The 23,433-nt window shown below is 42.1% G+C and overlaps 1 protein-coding gene across 9 annotated transcripts in view; it reads left to right on the top strand.

Moving 5' to 3' along the window:
- Nucleotides 1–23,433, top strand: part of arap2 (ArfGAP with RhoGAP domain, ankyrin repeat and PH domain 2) — a 461,240-nt gene that overhangs the window by 241,393 nt on the left and 196,414 nt on the right. For all 9 annotated transcript variants that reach the window (XM_041205604.1, XM_041205793.1, XM_041205626.1 and 6 more), the window contains 3 exons: nt 1,363–1,537; nt 3,250–3,381; nt 22,945–23,089. In XM_041205604.1, coding sequence (XP_041061538.1) covers nt 1,363–1,537; nt 3,250–3,381; nt 22,945–23,089 — 452 coding nt within the window. The remainder of the gene's footprint in view (nt 1–1,362; nt 1,538–3,249; nt 3,382–22,944; nt 23,090–23,433) is intronic.

The raw sequence follows: 23,433 nt of genomic DNA, 5'->3' as shown, positions 1-23,433 counted from the left end.
TAATTCATCTCCACTAGCCGAAAACAAATAACATACACACAAACACTTGTCAATATTGAGGATGATACAAAGAGTCTGCAGCATGGCAAATATTGCTGAAACCTCAGTTCAGTCATATCAATTATCAAGCATAAGCCATACAATCGAAGTTGTGAAAGATATTTTGTACCATGGCCAAGATGATGGAATCAAACCATTTGGTATACCTGCCAACGTAGAGATTTCAGTTCAGATGCAAGTCACCTTTCCTTCATAATTATTGCTTGCTGTTGGATGGATTCTGTTTTGATATTATCCCTCAAAATATTTTTTCTTTGTTACATTGACCAGCTGGCCTCAGCAATTGATGCTACTAGAATTCCAAAAAGAATTTTCTTCAATCAGCTCTGGGACCTGAATCTGATTCGTTGTATTTAAAACAAAAATATTATTGAGGCGGAAAGGTGGAAAATTGTTCAGCCTTTTACACCCATCCATATAGGGGATGATATTTTCTTGTTACAACAGTGCTAATGCTTTAGGATCTCTTTGTTGAACCTTCTGCAAGATGATAAAGAAACAACATACTACAAATGCCAAAAATCTGAAGCATAAACAATCTGCTGGTAATACACAGGTTAGACAGTTTCGAAAGATAAAAGTTAATGTTTTGGAAAAAGGTCCTTCTTCAACATGGGAAAACAAGAAGCAGATAGGCAATTAAAAGCAAGATCAGAATGACAGCAAGAAGCAGCATCCACAAAGCTATAAATCTAGCCAAAGAAACATCTGGACCATGTAGGACAAGAACAGAGTATTTTAATGTTCCTTGCAAAAAGAGAGCCATATTTGGGACTAATGTGGATTCCAATATTGATACTTTAATCTGGATTGGAGCTCAAGGAGAAGTTGTTCAGTAAGACAAAGAAGGGTGATGAGGATGGTGGTAGTTGAGGAATGGTTTGGCCAAGTTTTAATATGTCTGTTTGGCTATCATCTTTTTACTTTTGAAGAAGGGCCTTCAACAGAAAGGGTAACTTATCTGTTCTCTCCATGGTCACTGAGCGGCTGTGTGCTTCAGCATTTTCTGCTTCTACTAGATGACGTGTGGCCATAACAAAAACTGGATGATGCTCTAGGTTGAAACACTAATATGAGGGGAAAGTGATTTTTGACCTAAAATCTTCAAATTGTGGATGTTCCACTGCATGGTATTATGAGTGATTTGTGCTGAGCAGGTTTTCAAAGCTCTGGTTGAAAAATGCTGTATTTTAGCATGTAGAAGTGATCTGCCTGTACTTTTGATTTTAACTTTATCTGGTGATTATGCCATTCCATACTTCTCTTCACTATAATGTGTTCCACCTTTTTGTGCACATATAGGCTTTGTGTCAAGCAGTCGTGAAACAGGGTATCTTGGAGACTATGTCACTTGTTTTCAGTGGGGCAGATGTCATGTGCGCAACAGGAGAAGCCACTCATTGTACCCCTTACCTGTTGGCACAGAAAGCTGGCCAGCGGTTGCAAATGGAGTTTCTGTTTCATAATAAACTCTCAGGTAAAGCTTTGTTTGTGGGCTGTAACCCAGAACTGTCGATACTTTGAAAGTGACCATATATTTTTAAAGCCTCTGAGGAAATTGATTTTGTAAACATATTTGGTTATCAATATTTCTAAGAGCTTTTAAAATGTAAAATATAGACCAAGTAAAGGGCACTGTTTCTTCTAACAGGTCTTGTATAATTTACGGACATTGAACTTTCCATTACTAACTTAGCCTTTTGAAGAAAAAAGTTTGTGAGAAGCGCAAACCAACCAAGAAACTAAGAGCTAAGTCTTAACTCCCAAAAATGAGTGCGTTATAGGGTCATGTCAGGCGAAAATGTGAAAATATATGGAACAGGAACTGAACCAATCTTGAACCTGTCCATTTTTAGTTTTAATGGAGGGGGGACAAGGGGTGGGTAGCCAGTCTGCTCATGGGGAGCTGGTTAGTCATCTAATATTATATTGAGATTGCGTGTCCTTAATTGTTATTCCAATTTTAATCACAGGCAACTGGGTTTCCTGTGCCTCCGGAAACTCGCACCTTAAAGAACCAATAGGATTGAATTTGTGAGGTAACTGCCTTTACAGCACTTCTTGTGCTCCAGGAGGAGCAGGAATGCCTCCTCCAGGCTTGACAAGTTACCCGTTAAACCCAGCACCGCCATTTATTGCCATCTCTTTTCACCCCAACCACCATCTGCTTTCCTCCACCCACTTCACCCCCAAAAAATCCCGGTGAGATTGGGACACTCTTACAACCTCTCTCACTCTCAGTACAGCCACCATTAGCTGTGGCCTTGTGTAGCAGGCCACCAACCTGTCAATCAGGCTGCCTGTGGTCTGGAGCCCCAGTTAAAGGGATCCTGCTGTTAAATTCTGCCGTTCATTTGGGAAACTTATTCTTCTAGCCTTCCTGATGTAATAACAGTGCCCCCCCCCCCCCCCCCCCCCCCCCCCCACAACATAGAATATGCATCCAGGCTAAAATCCAGGCCTAAAACTCTGGAGGGAGCTGTAGAATTGATTGCACTTGTTAACAGGAATGCACTGCACTGAGGGCAAAGTGTCGTTTCCTTCTACAAAACAGAGACTGAGCACCTAGGGATTTTCAGCTTCTGGTCATAGCTTTTTCAAAAAAAATAGAAATGTTCCTGGGTAGCTTTAAACATTCTCTTCTACCTTTCCCTATATGAGATCAAAAAGGCTATGATGTATGGAAATAATTCAATTTAGGTGCTTAACAATGTGCTTTTCTTTATATAGCTACTTATTGCACACTGTTATGTTTATACTATGAAGCATTTCCTTCTCAGACCATGCTGCTTTCCTATTCCTAAGATTGTATACTCGGACCTGCCAAGAGATGGCTGACTTAGATTGATGGTGAGGAGATATGGCTTGTTTTCCTATGCAGAGGTTTTCCCAACGGATTCAGGGAGCTTTGATAACCCGAACAATAAAATTTCAGCATAGGAATTTATATAACCTGTTCAACTTTAGAATTGGGTAAATAATTTGAATTTAACCTAGTTGCAAATACTAGCTATGGGGAAGAATCTTAACTTTGATTCTATTTGCAAGTACAGGACCCACAATAATATATCCCTGGCAGGAAGATTTAATAAAGGTTAACAATTCAAGACATTTAGAAACACCTTTTAAAATAATATATTCCTTATTTTAGTCAGTTCTGAACATTGTTTATTTGCTGTTTATTCATAGTACTTCCAAAGATTGATGCACTGTCTAAAGCTGGCTTCGATTCTAATAACTCTCAGTCCAGCTTTCTGTGTGGTTTCCTGTACAAGGCTATCAACACTACAAGAACGGTTACTGAGAAAAGGTTGAAGGAAGGTAGGTAATATTTTGTTCAAGTAATGGTATATTCATTTTAGCAAGTTTTTATTCATTCATGGGATGTGGGCTTCGATGGCTGGGCCAGCATTTATTGCCCATCCTGAGTTGCCCTTGAAAAGGTGGTGGTGAGCTGCCTTCTTGAATCACTACAGTCCATGTGGTGTAGGTACACCCAAAGTGCTGTTAGGAAGCAAGTTCCAGGATTTTGACCCAGCCACTGTGAAGGAATGGCAATATATTTCCAAGTCAGAATGGTGAGCAACTTGGAGGGGAACTTCTAGGTGGTGGTGTTCCCATCTATCTGCTGCCCTTGTCCTTTGAGATAGCAGTGCTCATGGGTTTGGAAGGTGCTGTCTAAGGGGCCTTGGAGAGTTCCTGCAGTGCATCTTGTAGATGGTACACACAGCTGCTTCTGTGCGTCGGTGGCGGAGGGAGTGAATGTTGGTGGATGGGGTGCCAATCAAGCGGGTTGCTATGTTCTGGATGGTGTTGAGCTTTTTGAGTGTTGTTGGAGTTGCACTCATCCAGGCAAATGGGGTGTATTCCATCACACTCCTGGCTTATGCCTTGTAGATGGTGGATAGGCTTGGGGAGTCAGGAGGTGAGCTCATCACAGGATTCCTAGCCTCTGACCTGCTGTTGTAGCCACAGTATTTAAATGGCTAGTCCAGTTCAGTTTCTGGTCAATGATAAACCCCAGGATGTTGGTACTGGGGGATTCGGTGATCGGAAAGCCTTCGAACGTCAAGAGGCGGTGGTTAGATTCTCTCTTGTTGAAGATGGTCATTGCCTGGCATTTATGTGGTGTGAATGTTACTTGCCACTTGTCAGCCCAAGCCTGGATATTGTCCAGAACTTGCTGCATTCTGACATGGACTGCTTCAGTATCTAAGGAGTCACGAATGGTGCTGAATATTGTACAATCATCAGCGAACATCCTCATTTCTGAACTTATGATGGAAGGAAGGTCATTTATGAAGCAGCTGAAGATGTTTGGGCTGAGGACACTACCCTGAGGTACTCCTGCAGTGATGTTCTGGAGCTGAGATGATTGACCTCCAACAACCACAACCATTTTCCTTTGTGCTAGGTATGACTCCAACCAGTGGAGATCTTAACCCCTGATTCCTATTGACTTCAGTTTTGCTAGGGCCCCTTGACGCCACACTTGGTCAAATGCGGCCTTGATGTCAAGTGCAGTCACTCTCAACTCACCTCAGGAATTCAGCTCTACTGTCCATGTTTGAACCAAGGCTGTAATGAGGTCAAGTGCTAAGTGACTCTGGCAGAACTCAAACTGGGTGCCAGTAAGCAGGTTATTGCTAAGCAAGTACTACTTGATAGCACTGTTGATGACCCCTTCCATTACTTTACTGATGATCAAGAGTAGACTGATGGGGCGGTAATTGGCCGGATTGGATTTGTCCTGCTTTTTGTGTACAGGGCATACCTGGGCAATTTTCCCCATGGCTGGTTAGATGCCAGTGTTGTAGTTGTACTGGAAGAGCTTGGCTAGGGGCGCAGAAAGTTCTAGAGCAGAAGTCTTCAGCGCTGTGGCTGAAAATTTGTCAGGGCCCATAGCCTATGCAGTATCCAGTGCCTTTAGCAGTTTCTTGATATCATATGGAGTGAACTGAATTGGCTGAAGACTGGCATCTGTGATGCTGGGGGTCTCCGGAGGAGGCCAAGACAGATCATCCACTCGGCACTTCTGACTGAAGATTGTTGCAAATGCTTCAGCCTTATCTTTTGCACTGATGTGCTGGGCTCCTCCATCATTGAGGATGGGGATATTTGTGAAGCCTCCTCCAGTGAGTTGTTTAATCGTCCACCACCACTGATGATTGGATATGGCAGGGCTGCAGAGCTTAGATCTGATCCGTTGGTTTTGGGATCACTTAACCCTATCTATCACTTGCTGATTATGCTGTTTGGTACGCAAGTAGTCCTGTGTTGTAGCTTCACCAGGTTGACACCTCATTTTTAGCTATGCCTGGTGCTGCTCCTAGCATGCTCTCCTGCACTCTTCATTGAACCAGGGTTGATCACTTGGCTTGATGGTAATGGTGGGGGATATGTCGGGCCATGAGGTTATAGATTGTGTTTGAGTACAATTATGCTACTGCCGATGGCCCACAGCACCTCATAGATGTCCAGTCTTGAGTTGCTAGATCTGTTCGAAATCTATCCCATTTAGCATGGTGGAGGATATGCTCAATGTGAAGCCATTCACTTTGTCTCCACATTGACTGTGTGGTGGTCACTCCTACCGATATTACCTTGGACAGATACACCTGCGGCAGACAGGTTGGTGAGGATGAGGTCAAGTATGTATTTCCCTCTTATTGGTTCCTTTGCCACCTGCTGCAGACCCAGTCTAGCAACTATGTCCTTTAGGACTCGGCCAACTCGGTCAGGAGTGGTGCTACTGAGCCATTCTTGGTGATGGACATTGAAATCCCCCACCCAGAGTACATTCTGCACCTTTGCCACCTTCAGTGCTTCCTCCTGGTGTTCAACATGGAGGAGCACTGATTCATCAGCTGAGGGAAGGTGGTACGTGGTAATCTGATGCCATGAGACTTCATGGGGTCATGATTCGATGTTGAGGACTTCCAGGATAACTCCCTCCCAACTCATTTGCTTAATGTTAGGACATTAATTGAGTTTAATTACAACTGAATATCAGAGAGCTGGCATCAGCACTGGCTTGATAAGCCAAATAGCCTCTGCCTGTGCGGTAATTTTTATGATTCTTTAATCAAATGCAGTTTTTGATGGAGACATTACTATTTTGATTCAATTTGTTAAAATGAAATTTTGCCTCCTGGCACCGATCCTGTTTCATTGTACTCAGTTTCAAGTCAGGAAAAAAACCTGAAATACTCGAGTAGCTGAAACTCCCCTCTTCTTTCTTGCTCCTCCCTCTTTTCAGAGGCAATGGGTGATGTACGGTTCTCCCTTATCTCATTTTCCCATTGTTTATGCCTGGTAAACCAATAGATGTTGATCCATTGCACAAACATGGTTGCTGATGAAATCAGTAACTCTTTTGAGTACAAACATGTTTCCATCTGTTTTCAGATTAAGTTACATTGTTTCATAGTTTGCCATTGTGAGATTTGAACTCTTGATACTCTTTCGAGTACAAACCTGTTTCCATCTGTTTCAGATGAAGTCACATTGTTCCATAGTTTGCCATTGTGAGATTTGAGATCTTGATACTCTTTTTTTTGAGTAAACCTGTTTCCATCTGTTTCAGATGATGTTACATTGTTTCATAGTTTGCCATTGTGAGATTTGAACTCTTGATCTTGGGGTTACAAACCCAGTACCATAACCACTTGGCTATTTAGGCCAAGCTTTATAAAGCTCTTTGTAACTCTTTCGAGTACAAGCCTGTTTCCATCTGTTTCAGATGAAGTCACATTGTTTCATAGTTTGCCATTGTGAGATTTGAACTCTTGATCTTGGGGTTACAAGCCCAGGACCATAACCACTTGGCCATTTAGGCCAAGCCCAGCAGATGAAATCAGTAGTTGTATAATGTACAAACCGTGCTCTAGTTTGTTCTACCTTGCTGCAGCTGATTAGAATAAATATAAATTGACATTCACCAAAGTGATGTGCATAGTCTGCAGAGGCTGATGAGCCACTGAAGTTGCAAAATCACCTGGTTTAAATTTAAATCGAGGAAATCAAGAGCTTCAATGATGTGAGCTGTTTAATACCCACTACTATCTGGTTGCGGTTTGCTAACACAGTGAAAAGTGGTCTTTTCATCTACCAATCTTCTTTCCCCTTGCCTGATCAGTTCTATGAGTTTATGCAGTGAGCAGCTGTACCAGACAGACCTGGAATGTTCCAGATATTGTCCCTGATTAAAGCCAAGTTAGTTCATCTTTGGGTTGCAGTAGGGGCAGTCCAATCTGCTGCAATATTCCCGTGTTACAGAGAAGATAGGCAATCAAGTTAGGCCCCTGAGCATTTTCCCAGAATCTCTGTTGAGAACGAATGTAACTTACTCGGTGGGTGGGCTGGCAGGGGGGAGCAATGATAGAGAACGTCTACATTTTTTAAAAATACAATTAAATGCCAGGCATCATTTAACTTCGGTACTGATCTTGTCACTTCCCCTCAAAGAAGAATGAAGAAATCAGCAGACTTAAAATTGTGGCATCTAATGTTAATGGTGGGGGATGTGGTGTCAACGAAAGCTGGGAAGTAATTTGTTGTGTACCTACTTAAGTTTTTTTTGAGTCCACGTATTTTCAGAATGACGTTTCCTTGTATTACTCCTCAGTAATTTGGGCACATACATCTAATCTCTTCAAACCGCTTCCATGGCAACAAATGAATCACAAAAAGATGACTGGTTTGATCTCTAGGGCACAATTAGAATCTTCAGCTTGGAAAATATTGTTTCCACTCCACAGTTTGACTTTAGATGTAACTATTTTTTCCACTGAATCATACTCAAGAAAACATGTCTTCTTCCTTTTTACAAAAACCTTTCCTTGAGTCCAATGCATTTTAAGATTGGTGCTCTAATGCCTTCCTATTAGATCTGTCCAAGCATCTGAACTATTGCTTCAACATACCAATAGCATATTCTACAATGACACTGGTATCTGTGTGTTCCTCATGATATCCCTGTTCATCTTGTATTTATAGCTGTCTCAAATAGTTCTGAGCTGGGCCTTCAAAGGATATCATTGGTCATCTAAGAGCCATTTGCCCAGCCCACTTCCTCATTCAAATAAGGCTGGAAGTGTCATGAATGAAGTAATCTACCAGTGTAATATTCACATTCATAACTTTTCCATTTCTTCACAATGCAATCGTAAAGTATACATTTCAGCTCATAAAGCTTGTGAAAAAGAGGCCTGAATGGCCAAATATCTGTCATCAATAATGCATTCCACTCGGGAAAAACCTGCCATTTTGAAAACAAAATGCCATGCCCTCTCAAGCTGCTGTTGTTGCTGTTCTGTGGGGAACATTCTGAAAGATTTAGCCCTGCTTAACAACTCATTCTGTCACTTGTCGTAGGCATTTGTGAACTGCTGATTGATTTTGATATAAGTATCCTTTGAAGATATTTGGAGTGGTCCAGTAGCGTAGGAGTTCAAGGCTGTCTGTCAACTTCACAGCCAAAGGCAGAGCAGGCGCTATCATCAATCTTGTCTGAGATGTCAGGTTGAAGTAAATGGCATAACTCTTGTGACTGCCTTCCTGATGAAGGGGAGTTGGCAAAGGCAAATGTTTTTGGACATGCCCAAGCAGGCAGTTTGCATATTGTGTGAGTGACCAGCCCCTTTTTCATTCTGCAAAGAGAGAGAAAAACATATACTGAGTCATCCCCATGGTATGAATTTAGATGGCAGCCTCTGAAATTGCAGCTTCTAGAAACATACACATAAAACCCCACAAAAACAAGCAATACCTAATGCAAGATAAATGCAGAAAAAACTTAGGTAAAAAGTGTAGCCCAAGAGGCCAAACTACAAGAAGAAAAGCCATAACGTATTTTTAAGATCACAAAGAGAAAGGAAGCCTTTCAGTTACTGCTCTGAGCTTCTGACCTGCAGCCTGATGCTTACAAACACTCTGCAATCCGCAAAGCCCCCGACCATAGTTAAACTGATCGGCCTGAACCTCAATTTACCTAACAATTAGACCATTTTTCTTAAAGGGACATAGCTCAACCTCAGCATCTGAATAAACTATGTGGGTACAGAGGATAAACACTCCTGTCCTTATGAAACAGCTTACTGTGTGCATTAACACCAGAGATTTGCTAATGCCAGCAACTTTGTCATTTGAGTTTTCTACATGTGCTATGTCAGGCTCCCGTGATAATGTAGTATTAACTAGGAAGCAAAATCTACCACAGTTTCCTTAAGTACACAGCACAGTTGAGGCTTGCGTGTCTGTATAGGGGTTTGTTTGCTGGTTTCCCACTACCGTGGGAATACTCACTAGGGTAGATTTCTGAATAGTATGTGGACAATGTTGTCTGCAAAATGATGGGCCAGAACTGCCAAGGAGGGGCAATCACAGTTGAATTACCACTCCGCTCCTTTTTACTTGCATTAGTCAGCAGCTGTACATTTCTCGTCTGACCATCTGACTCGGGCTTGGTGAGAAAACAGCAGCATACTGGGTGGGTCCTGAGATGTGCAGGGCAGCAGTGTCAGGGGAAGTGAAGCCATGGTCCCTTTAAACGGCACCAGCTCCGGTAAAGTAGGTATGTCAGGGGTATCGAATGTTTCTGTTTTCTGACTGGTTGTGACATCATCTGTACATTGAGTTGGCTGCTAATTGTGCTCAACAGTGGATGAGGCTAAACCTGAAATCTCGTAGTCACTGACTCCACCCCTCTTCCTGGTAACTGTCTGGGGCTGAACTAGACTATTTGTGACCTTGGTGTCACATTTGACCCAGATGAACTTTGACATATCTGCACCACTAACAAGACCCCCTATTTCAACTGTCAGAACGTTACCTGACTTTGCCCCCTTCCTCAGCTCATCTGCTGCTGGAACCCCTCATTCATTCCTTTCTTATTTATAGACTTTACTGTTGCAACACACTCCTGACTCACTTTCAACATTCTACTCTCCATTAGTTTAAGTTATCAAAAATTCTGGTACTCCTGCCCTAACTTGCAACAAGTCCTGTTGACACATGATCCCTGTGCTCAGTGAGCAACATTGGATCCTGGTTATCGCAATGCCTTGATTTTTAAAATTCTCTCCCTTATTTTTAGGTATCTTGATGACCTTTCTCTCCCTACCTCTGTAATTTCCTCCAGCCCTACACCTTTTGAGATGCCTGTACTCCTCAAATTCTGACCTCTTGAGCATCCCTGATTTTAATCATTACACCATTAGTGGCCGTGCCTTGAACTGCCTAGTCACTGAGCATTGGAATCCTCTCCCATAAAACTCTCACCTGACTGCTTCTTTCCTCATTTAAGACACTCCTTAAAACCTACCTTTTTGACCCATCTTTTGGCCATCTTCCCCGTTTATCTCCTTATGCAGCTTAGAATGAAATTTTCCAGCAGCTTAAAGGATTGACAGGCTCCCTGTCAAACTGTCACCAATGCTTTCTGTAGCTGACTGCTGTGAGGTTTTAAAGAAGGTTGGGGGGGCGGGGGGACGGGGACCAAAGCCTCTGTTGCACCTCTACTCAATGCTACAATTAAAGGGAATTCATCTATCTTTGTCACAATTTACCAGAAAATTGTAACAGGTGTTTTACCATTTTCCTGCAGCTTTCAGTAAAGCGAGCTTCTACAGTGATTATATCTGCAGGCCATAGTCCTCTTTCTGACAATATGAAATGTAATTTCACAAACAGTAACCTTTCATTGCACTCCCAAATTATATGAAAGGATTCAACTGTTTCCTTCAGTTCAGTGACATTGAATTGGTATTGAAATGTTACAAGTGTGGTTTAGAAAAAAGATTCATTCTGCCTCACCTGTTATTTCCATTATATTTGAAGAAAGACTGGGAACATTGCTATCACATACTGTTTCACATATTCTACAATCAAATTGTTACCAACCCAATGTATTTTCTGGTGCTTTGACATTTTGAACCTTGGATGTAGGTTTCATCTTTTAGCAGTTGGATGTATCTGGAGATATTCTGTTTTAGGTTTCCATCGCCTTTTTTTAATTCATTCATGGATGCGAGTGTTGCTAGCAAAGCCAGAACTTACTGCCCATTCCCAATTGTTCTTGAGAAGGTGGTGTTGAGCTGCAACCTGTATGTTTCAGGTACTCCCAAAGTGCTGTTACAGGGGAGTTCTAGGATTTTGACCCAGTGACAAGGAAGAACAACAATATAGTTCCAAATCAGGATGCTATGTGAACGTGGAAGGAAACTCACTAGTGGTGGTGTTCCCATGCATCTGCTGCTTTCATCCTTCGAGATAGCAGAGGTTGTTGTTCGAGTGTTGCTGTCGAGGAAGCCTTGGTGAGTTGGCGCAGTGCAGATAGTAGACATTGCAGCCACTGTGTCCTGGTATTAGAGTGAGTGAATGTTTAAGGTGGTGGATGGGGTGCTAGTCAAATGGTCTGCAATGTCCCGGATGGTGTCATGCTTCTTGAGTGTTGTTGGAGTTGCGCTCATCTAAGGAAGTAGAGAGTACTCCTGACTTGTGCCTTGCAGATGGTGGACAGGCTTTGGAGAGTCAGAAGTTGAGTTACTCACCACAGAATTCCCAGCCTCTGACCTGCTGTTGTTACCACAGTATTTATTTGGTAAGTCCAGTACAGTTTCTGAAAGATGGTGTCTCCAAGGACCTTGGAGAATTTGATGATGATAATGGGTCTGAATGCCAAGGAGAAGTGGTTAGATAGTCTCATGCTGGAGATGGTCATTGTCTTGCGAATGTTGCTTGCTATTTGTCAGCCCAAGCCTGGATATGCTGCATTTGGGCATGGACTGTTTCAGTATCTGAGAAGTCACGAATAGTGCTGAACATTGTTCAATTATCAGTGAACATCCCCATTTCTGACCTTATGATGGAAGGAAGGTCATTAATGAAGCAGCTGAAAATGGTTGGGCCACAAAACTATCCTGAGGAACTCTTGCAGCAATGCCCTGGGACTGAGATGATTGGACTCCAGCGATTACAACCATTTTATTTTGTGTTAGTTATGACTCCAACCAGTGGAGAGTTTTCCCCCTGATTCCCATTTACTCCAGTTTTGCTAGGGCTCTGTGGTGCCACACTTGGTCAAATGTGGCCTTGGTGCCAAGGGCAGTCACTCTCACCTCACCTCGGGAGTTCAGCTCTTTTGTCAATGTGGGACCAAGGCTGTTATGAGGCTCCAGCAACACTCAGAAAACTTGACACCATCCATGACAAAGCAATCCATTTGATCAGCACCCCATCCTCTAACTTAAACATTCAGTCCACCAACACACAGTGACAGCAGTGTGTTCTATATGGAAGGTGTGCCATAGCAGCTCACCAAGGCTCCTTCAACAGCACCTTCTAAACCTGTGACCTCTGCCATCTAGAAGAACAAGAGCAGCAGACACATGGAAACACCACCACCTACAGGTTCCCCTCCAAGCCACATGCCATCCTGACTTGGAAATATATTGCCGTTCCTTCACTATCGCTTCACTATCCAAAATCCAGGAACTCCCTCCCTAACAGAACTGTGGGTGTACCTGTACCAGATGGGCTCCAGCGGTTAAAGAAGGTGGATCCTCACTGCCTTCTCAAGGGCCATTAGGGATGAACAACAAATGTTGGCCTTGCCAGTGACACCCACATCCCATAAAATAATTTTTTTAAAGTTTATACATTGCACCACACTCTTCGCCAACATGTAACCTTGTAGATAAAGTTAAAATCCCTCCTGGCATTTCAACAGCCTCCTTTCTCCTTGCAACATGAGTGCGAGTCTTACAGTGTTGAAGTACAAAATAGCTTCACTTCATTTTCCAGCACTTCCAGCAGCAAGGCGCCCTCTGACATCTCCTTGTTTTGTAAATCTCCACAAATTTCCTCAGCATTCTGCTTGTACTAAAACAACAACAGTATTTTTCTCTCTACTTCTCACAGCAACATCTCTCCATACACCCACTCTTTTCCCCCTCTTTTCCCCTTTTCTCCCTTTCTCTGCCCCTTTCTCCCTCTCTCTCTCCATCTCTTCCACCCCACCCTCTCTCTCTCTCTCTTTCTCTCCCTCCCTACTGCCTCTCTGAGCCTGGGAAACGGAGTCCAGCAAAACCAGCTGTCCCTCTTTTGTGGCAAGGTGTGAAAACTAGCATTTGAGTTTCTTTGGATTTAGACCCGAGCCTCTGTTCCCATGGCAACCAAATCACATGGATGTGTCTCCAGGTAGAGTTCAATATGATTACACGATCCCCCATTCTAGGAGCTTCTGTTTTACCTTAAATTAAAAGGGCACTTTAAAACATAATCTTATTAAGTCTCATATTTGTAATACCTCCTGTTCTCCTGAAACCATCCCAGGCGTGAATAAACCCACACCTATCCTCTGTGCCTGTTTCAACATTCTCTCGAGTTCGTCACGTCACCTGTTGCTACCACTTTTCGAACTTAAACCCCATCTTTTCTATTGTCCTTTCCCACTGATTTTCCTGCCCAATATTCTTGCTGTCAGTCAAACCTCCCTTCTATCCCATTTCCACTCCCACCATTACCATCTATGTTTTTAGCCAATGGATGAATTACCACTCTCTCCTTATTTCCTCCAGAATATCATTTGCTGGTGGAAAAAGCCCTCACAGTACTGATGGAAAATAAAGACTTGCATTTATATAGCACATTCCATGACATGAGGATGTTGCAAAATGGTTAACAGCCAATTAAGTGCTATTAGAGTGTAGTTACTATGTAGGAAATGCAGCAATTTGCATGTGTCAAGATTCCATCATATTGACTTTCTAGCTTTTATTGAAATTGGTTGTACTCATGAATGGCAATACTTTGCTCATTTACATAGTTAATGCCATTGCCCCACCCAAGCCACCACAGCAATGTGCTCTTGGCCTCTGTTACTCCTCTGGCATTTCTCCTTGAAGCACCTCACCTTATTTCACCTTTCAGCTCTACTTTAAAATCTTCATTGTCTGCTGCCATATTCTGTGCTTTTCCTGAAAGCCTTGCCACTGATGCCCACATTCCAAGAATTAATATAAAAATAAAAGTTCAAGAATGACTATTAATGATTCATGTTATCATTGTACCATATCTTCACCCCTGCTATGGTGTGAGAAGCAAATATTGCGCTTAGACCGTTAAAACAAAGTTGAGACAGTATCCATTGTTCATGAATATAATACTTAAAATATGAAAGTTACCCACTTGATTACGTAATCAAACCTGACACTACAGTTCAGATCTGAGGAAGTGATGCATTGTTGAAGATGTCATTTTGAGATGAAATATTAAACTGATGATTTGTCTGCCTGTTTATGAAGACCCTGTACCACACATCAAGAAGCTATAGAAATTTTGGTGGTGTCTTGGTCAACATTCTATGTTCAACCAATACTGCCAAAAGCAACTTATCCAATTGTTGTTCATGTGGTTTCGCTTTGTATACATTTGCTGCTGCGTTGGCCCAAGTAATGATGACTGCATGTCAATAAATAATCCATATGTATAAAGTACTTAAGAATGCCTTGAGTGTGTCATAAGATGCTCTATAAATGCAACTTTTTTATTGTGCACCCACAGACAGCAACAGTGAAGATAAAATCAGATGAGGAAGCTAGTTTAGGATAAGGCAAAGTTACTTTTTGTAAGGTACTCATGGAAAGAAGAGTTTTATTGTTTGTCTAATACTAAACTCATAAACCAATATTAGTATCATTTTAAGGAGAATTGACAAGTTAATAGTTAAAACTATTTCATTAGAGTTTTTCCAGATCAAACATGTGCTTTTACCACTTGCTGTCAGCAGAATTCATGTATAATATTGTGAATTAATTAATTAGATTGAACTTTCTTGTTTTTGTTACCAGTTGTTATGGGGCATTAAGATTCATGAAGGAAATCATTGAAGTATTTTTTTAAATAATGCTCAGTTCTCAAGACATGGCTGAATTTCCATGAGCCTGTGGAGAGCCATGCTCATGGATCATATCTCGAGAAATCTTGGGCCTTTACCTATGATTTCCCAAAGTGTGTATCTGCGAGATCACGGCTGCTCACTGGGAGTACATGGTCAAATCTCCCTAAATTCTAGAGCATCAGAGTTTAGTAAACCAGAAGTCTAAAGCTGAGCTTGAAAAAGCTAAAGAAACCCCATCATTCCAGCATATGAGAAGACAGTCAGGAAAGAACATCACTGAAATAAATGAAATACTTGAATTGGATAAGGTAAATTATGATTTTATTCTAATATAAGGCAGGCTAGTGGGACCAATGGTCATAAGTACAAATTTGTGAATAGAAGCTTAGATCCGATACCATAAATGTCTTTTCAATAAAAAGGTGCTAGATTTTTTAATAGTATCAAATTACGTATTGTAAGTCAGAAAATGTAGGCTGCAGGACAGAGTTTGATGTCAAACTGGTATATTAGAGAAATGAGCTCCAGTGGACTTTTCTTATTCTTGACTTTCCTAATCTTCAAATGTGTAGCCATAGATAGGTCAGCTGAGAAGCTGACATTGAAGGTAAGGCATGAAATTGTTTAGGCAGAAACAAGGCAGAAGCCTTTTTTCTTCAGTGTCGTGGAAGATCCAACATCTGATCAAAGATGTTGGCTGGACGGTATGGCCTAGACTTTCTGCCTCGCTTTCCTCTGCATCCTCTGCCATTCACATTTCAGGAATGCAAGTGCTATGGCTGCCTGTGAAGCCAGGACAAACAGTGTGCAGAGATTGGTGGAAATAGCTAAGGCTCCTTGCAGCCGTACTGCACCACATATTGGCCTCCTAGCCTCCATTAGGCTAGGAAGCCTAATTCCCATACAAAATGACACCAAGGCTGGAAACACAATGTAGTCAATGGGCCCTCTGCACACCCTGTCAGAGATGCACTCAATGGAGAGGGAATGGAGACTGGTGGGTTGTTTGAGTTTACACAGAATGCCTAGGCTGCTAAATACAAATATTCATACATTTCCATTCATAGGCTTGGTAATTGTGAAAAGCAGAACCATCTTCCAAAGTTGTTTGTTTTTCCTTGAAATTTTCATTTTAGGTCACAGACTCAGTTCATTGTTGGAAAGAAATTAATAATGTATAAGAGACGCTATCGCACCTATTGTATAAATGTTCAAAAATATGCCAACACAATACATAAATGAGGTCAAATGGGAGCTCTGCTGACAGCCATTGTGATGAAATCCTGAAAGATAAGGACAGAGGCCGAAGGGTGGATTCTGTTTCAGAGGCCCTGCTTCAGCCTGTGACAAAAATAAGTTGATGATTTTGCTGAGGCATGCAGTTTGTAGCTATAACAGCATTGTTAATAAAGTAAATATTACAAGGACAGAAAGGTGAATCTATTAATAGCAAATCAAGTTCACCGTAGGCTACAGTTATATGCTACTTGCACTGTTAATGCACAAAACCACTTTGCATCAATGCAAAGCATAATATATTGATCCCAATCTCATTCCCGAGTGCGTTGCAGTCAAGTGCTGTTGGATGATCTCTTAGAAACAGTCTTTTGCGTCATTCCAGATTTACTATGTCATGTATAACTTCAGTCTTGCATGAAGCAAGTGTATCAAGTGCTCAGAAAGCAGATGCTCCCACATCTGGTCTCCAAACATTATTTATAAAATTGTACTCTGCCAGCCAAAGAACATTTAATTTCTGTACATTGGCCTTTAAACTGAATATTTATTGAAGCAATTAAATACAGTAGACAATGACAAATTTAGGCAGCTAACTTATGTAACTGACATACTCCAGTGTATCAATAGTTTATGTTTGTTGCAAAGTTTTACAGATTCCGTTTTTGGCAGCGTGAAGCTGCTATTTGTCAGGTTTACTGTATTCGCTTCTTCCCTGATAATGAACTAACGAGCAGTGACACGTTGGGCAGGATTTTGAGGTAGAGATAATGGTGAAGCTAACAGTGCTCATTGTTATTAATGTGTGAATCAGACAGCAACTTCCAGTGACCACATATGTAGTTAAACGTGGAAATCAGAAAGCTGCTGTCCAAGATGCCCTGCTCCTCCAGAAATTATGCTACATTGGTATTTCACCCAGAGACTTGGGGAGCAGAATATTGAGCTCGGGGGGGGGGTGGGGGGGCGGGTGCAAGCCCGACCTGGCCAAGCGTAAAATGACACGTGATGACGATGGGCAAGCGTCCCAATGTAATCCCGTAGTTTCACGATATTTTGTTTCGCGGGCAAACGCTGGAGTCGGCAGCATGCCCGCCAACAATTAAAAGGCTTATTAAGACCATTAAAAAGTCATTAAATTCAAATTTACGCTGCCTGTCCAGCCTTACGGTTGGTGGGCAGGCAAAAATGCCAAGCAGCCTTTGCACTTTTTAGGAAACCTCATCCATGGGCAGGATGAGGTTTCCTAACGCAGATGAAAATAAGTAAAAATTTTAGGCAGATGAAAATAAATAAAAATTTTAGGCAGATGAAAATAAATAAAAATTTTACATTTGAATTAACATGAGGGGACATGTTTTATGACATTTTTATTTTCTTCATTAATGTTGTTAAACAGCGCTTCATCTCCTGGAGGCAGCTCCATGCCTCAGGGAGACTGAAGCACTCTTTCACGCCCATGCACAAAGTTCACTCTAGGCCTCTAGCCCCCCCACCCTATCTGCACAGGCAGCACTGAGCACTGCCGCTCGCGTTCCATGCTGGGTGGGCCTTAATTAATCCACCCACGTGTAAAATCACGGTGCGGTGCCGATCGCAGGTGCCAGTCGGCTTCCCGCCCGTCCCCACCCACCCCCGGCAATTCTGCCCTTGGTAATAAAATATATGGAAAGGCTTAATGTTGCTATACTTAACTGATCTATACTCACTGAACTTGCCAGAAAATGGTTAGATCTCGTCCATTTCACTGTAAGTACATTTTTAACAGTGTGATAAACGTAAAGAACTTCTCGGAAACTGAAAATTAGCTTTAACAAGTTATTGTGGGGTCTCGTTCCTTCAGATTGTCATTATTGTTGAAGATTTAAACAATAACAAATTATTTTCTCTTTGACATTTTATCCCTCTAAATCTTATCTTTCTTTCCTCTTTATTTCTCTTTCTGTTCAGACACTGAACATATGTGATCTGATACCTTCTGATTCAGACTTTGAGCTAAGCATTAATGCTTCTTAAGTCTGATTAAGGAGACACATAGTTGCTTGCCATGTTCACACACAGATCCCAGATCCCCTGTGGAAGGAGCTACTCCAAAATCTAATTGCAGTAAGTTCCAGTGCAAGATTTCGTAGGACGTTTGTGGGCAAGACCAAGTTGGCCTATCCCTAATTGCTCTTGAGAAGATGGTGGTGAGACGCCTTCTTGAACTGCTTCAGTCCATCTGGTACCCCCACAGTGCCATTGGGAAGGTAGTTCTAGGATTTTAACAGAGTGACATTGAAGGAATGAAGATATAGTTCTAAATTAGGATGGGAGTGGCTTGGAGTGCAGATGGTGACGTTCCCATACATCTGCTGCCCTTGTCCTTCTAGGTGGTAGAAGTCACAGGTTTGGAAGGTGCTGTCAAAAGAGCCTTGGTGAATTGCTGCAACTTATCTTGTAGATGGTACACACTGCTGCCACTGTATGTTAGTGGTGCAGGGAGTGAATTTATAATGTGGTGGATGGAGTGCCAATCAAGCAGATTGCTTTGTCAGAGTCACAGAATCCTGCATGGTGTCAAGCTTCTTGAGTGTTGTGAGAGCTGTAGTCATCCAGGCAGGTGGAGAGTATTCCATCACTGGGCAGTGGTTCCCCCACCCCCCACCGCCACAAACCCCCCCGGGATGTTGTTAGTGTGGGATTCAGCAATAATAATGACATTGAATGTCAAGGGGAGATGGTTAGATTCTTGCTTGTTGGAGATGGTCATCACCTGGAACTGGTGCGGTGTGAATCTTACTTGCCACTTGTAAGCCCAAGCCTGAATGTTGTCCAGGTCTTGCTGCATATGGGCATGGACTACTTCAGTGTCTGAAGAGTCACAAATGCTGCTGAGTGTTGTACAATCTTCAGCCAACATCCCCACTTCTGACCTTATGATGGAGGGCAAGTTATTGATGAAGCAGCTGAAGATGGTTGGGCCTACCCTGAGGAATTTTGGGTCTATTAGATATGTTTGGTGCTGTACGACCACAGCCTGATTAGAATATATAAGCATATGCAGATTATAACCTCAAGTGCTGGGTTTGGGGCTGGGTTACCTAAAATGTCAACTATGTCTTTTTATTGTCTTGTGTAAAAATTCCAGTAGACTTGTCAAGCGTGATTTCCCTTTTGTAAACCCATGTTGACTTTGTCCGATTCTACCACTGTTTTCCACGTGCTCAGCTATTAAATTTTTTATAATGGACTCTAGAATTTTCCCCACTATCAACGTCTGGCTGACTGGCCTGTTTTCTCTCTGCCTCCCATTTTAAATAGTGGGGTTATATTCAGCTACCCTCCAACCTGTAGGAACTGTTCCAGACTCTATAGAGTCTCGGAAGATGACCACCAATGCATCCACTATTTCTAGGGCCACTTCCTTAAGTACTCTGGGATGTAGATTATTAGGCCCTGGGGATTTATCGGCCTTCAATCCCATCAATTTCCCCAACACCATTTCCCTATTAATACTGATTTCTTTCAGTCCCCCCCCCTCATTAAACTCTGTGTTCCTCAACATTTCTAGTATGTTATTTGTGTCCTCCTTTGTGAAGACAGGACCAAAGTATGTATTTAGTTGGTAAGCCAATTCTTTGTTCTCCAATATAAATTCCCCTGTTTCTGACTGTAAGGGATCTACATTTGTCTTCACGAATCTTTTTCTTGTTACATACCTATAGAAGCTTTTACAGTCAGTTTTTATGTTCCCTGCAAGCTTACTCTCGTACGCTATTTTTCCCTTCTTAATCAATCCCTTAGTTCTCCTTTGCTGAATTCTAAACTACTGCCAATCCTCAGGTCTGTTGTTTATTCTGGCCAATTTGTATGCCCCTTCCTCCATGCGAATGCAAGATATGCAACACCTGCCCCTTCACTTCCTCTCTCCTCACCGTCCAAGGGCCGAAACGCTCCTTTCAAGTGAAGCAGCATTTCACTTGCATTTCCTTCAACTTAGTCTACTGCATTCGTTGCTCCCAATGCAGTTTCCTCTACATTGGAGAGACCAAACGCAGACTGGGTGACCGCTTTGCAGAACACCTTCAGTCTGTCCGCAGGCATGACCCAGACCTCCCTGTCGCTTGCCATTTTAACACTCCACCCTGCTCTCTTGTCCACATGTCCGTCCTTGGCTTGCTGCATTGTTCCAGTGAAGCTCAACGCAAACTGGAGGAACAACACCTCATCTTCCGACTAGGCACTTTACAGCCTTCTGGACTGAGTATTGAATTCAACAACTTTAGGTCTTGAGCTCCCTCCTCCATCCCCACCCCCTTTCCGTTTCTTCCCCCTCCTCGTTTTTTTCCAATAATTTATATAGATTTTTCTTTTCCATTATTTTTAATATATTCCACCGATCATTTATCTATACCTTTTATGCCCTTTTAGTCTTATTTCACCCCACCCACATTAAAGCTACCCTGCTTGTCCTGCTATCCTTCTTAATTAGCACATTCTTTTAGATAATATCACCACCTTCAACACCTCTTTGTACTTTTATCTGTGACTTCTTTTGGTTATCTCCTTCTATCAATGCTTGCTTGTCCCAACAACCACAACCCCTCTCTCTCCCCACCGCCCGCACCCCCCCCCTTAAATCAGCTTATATTTCACCCCTCTCCTATTTTTACTTAGTTCTGTTGAAGGGTCATGAGGAGTCGAAACGTCAACTGTACTCTTCTCTGCCGATGCTGCCAGACCTGCTGAGTTTTTCTAGGTATTTTTTATTTTTGTTTTGGATTTCCAGCATCCACAGTTTTTTTATTTTTATTACTATCTCTAATTTCCCTTGTAAACCATGGTTTGGCCACCTTTCCTGTTTTACTTCTGTGCCAGACAGGAATAAACAATTGTTGCAGTTTACACATGTGCTCTTTGAATGTTTGCCATTGCCTATCTCTTTATAAATACCTAAATGGTAGTATATAGCACAATCATTACTGACAGCATCAATAAAACAGCAGATTACATTTCCTGCACAAACTACCCACAGCAGGTTTCAGATTTTGAGTTCTATACAACATAGCTGAAACCCATTCCCTACCAGCCAAAAAAATGTATACATGGTATGTTATACAACTCACTGAACATCAATGACTTTTACTGAATAAATTTGCTTTCATCATGACATCCCAAGTGGTTCCCAGCTAATTAATTACATTGGAAGTATAGTCATTATTGTTTTCTAGGCAAACCATAGTAATCAAACATAATTCGACAAACAGAAATAAGTTGAACAACTGAATAATCTGTTTTTGGTGGTATGAGGGGCCGCAGACCTGAAACATTAATTCTGTTTCCCCCTCCACAGATCTTGCCAGCATTCTCTATTTTTTCATCAGGTTTCCAGCACCTGCAGCATTTGGCTGTTGTTTTTGGTGGTGATGGTTGAGGGGAAAAATGTTGACCAGGACATGGGAGAAATCCCCTTACTTCTCTTCAAATTTTGTCACAGGATCCATCCAAAAAAGCAGATAGTTTATGACTCATCTGAAAGGCAGCACCTCTGGCAGTGTGGCACTCCCTCAGTACTGTGTGGGAGTGTCAGCCTAGATTATGTGCTCAAGTCCGAACTAGAGCTTGAACCCATGTTTTTCTGATTAGAGGTAAGAGTGCTACCACTGAGCTAAGCTGGTACTTTCTAGTTGCTGTTGCAGTTCATGAATCGTGTCATATGGTGTCTATACATTGAACTGGGTCATTTGTTCTGTATTTCCTATTAAAAATCAGGATTCTCACAGATCTGGCATGGGTCTGTTAGTATGTGTGATAAGTGAATTAAGACAATTGTAACTTCTTTGTTCATTTCATTTGACTTGGAAAGTGATGCCCTCTTATCCTCTCAGAAATAGACATTCTTTTGAAGTCTTCACTTCAATTATAAATGTGTAAAAAAAAAATTGAAGTGAAACTTCAGAAATGCCCTTTTCAGGCTACTTTTCTTTGAAAACGGAAGGCTTGGAGCCATCCATGTTTTCCATCCACATGTCCAGTATCCCATTGTATTGCATGGGATGGAAAACAGATTAAAGGCAACTCTAATGTAAGGCGCATGGTGTTACTGGGCTTGAGCACACCTGCAGGATGGAAGACGGTTATATGCCCAAGCAATTTCTATATGATGAGGTAGCCCAGAGCCAGACGACCAGTGGGATGCCCAAAGTTTCAAAGGTGCTTGCAAGCGTGGCATGAAAGCCATAAATGTTGATTATCGCGCCTGGGAATCACTTGCTGATACCAGAGGAAAATGATGGCACTTCCTGTGGGCTGGCATGCAGCACCAGTGGCTACAGCAGCTTGACAATGGGTGCCAACACCAAAAACGTCAACTCACAACAATACTTCAAAGCTTCATGTGTGGCACTTGTGGCAGGACCTGCCTCTTGAGGATTGGCCTCTTCAGCCATCAACAAAGGTGCACCATATGCAGACGCTCCACCTGAAATGGATTGGTTGCTGTGTGTCCATCACCTTTTACAGATGGAAGGCTGGCAATGATGGTGTTACTGGGATTCTTAAGTAGGAACTTTATTTACTACGTACATTGAGGAGTGTTGTGGCAGAAGTAAATAATCCTGCCAGTATGGTATCAGGGCAACCCTGCTGCAGTTAGCAATCTTAAGATATTTTGAATGAATTGTAAACCTCCATGAAAGTCCACTGGGGGGAAATGATCATGATCAGCGTTCAGATTTTTATGAGCTTGTGTTTCTTGTCTGCAGAATTCCATAAGCGATGGTGTACCCTGGAAGGTGGATTCCTCAGTTATTATGAAAATGACAAGTCAGCCACGCCGAATGGGAGGATTGATATCAGTGAGGTCGTCTGCTTAGGAGTGGCCAAGTCTGATCTTACATGGGGCCCTGGGTGAGTAAGAAATTTGAAGTGCAGTCCCTTGTTGAAACATGGGGATTTAGATCCATGTAGAACTAATTCTTATTGCTCAATTCTGTTTAACCTGCTACTTTAAGAAAAAACAGATTTGCACGATGATGTTAGTTGCTCTGGTTCATTACCTTTCACTCTGATCACCTAAAGGTTTTTTTATTTCACAAGAACACAAGAATTAGGAGCAGGAGTGAGCCATTTGGCCCCTTGAGTCTGGTCTGTCATTCAATAAGATCATGGCTGATCTGATTGTGGCCTCAGCTCTGCTATACTTCTGTCCCCCATTACCCTCAACTCCCTCGTCAATCAATAATATGTCTAGC

The sequence above is a fragment of the Carcharodon carcharias genome, chromosome 1 (genome assembly GCF_017639515.1).
Source record: "Carcharodon carcharias isolate sCarCar2 chromosome 1, sCarCar2.pri, whole genome shotgun sequence".
Classification (NCBI taxonomy): Eukaryota; Metazoa; Chordata; class Chondrichthyes; order Lamniformes; family Lamnidae; genus Carcharodon; species Carcharodon carcharias.
The sequence above is the reverse complement of the archived record's forward strand: the minus strand, read 5'-3'. Positions and strand labels throughout refer to the sequence as shown.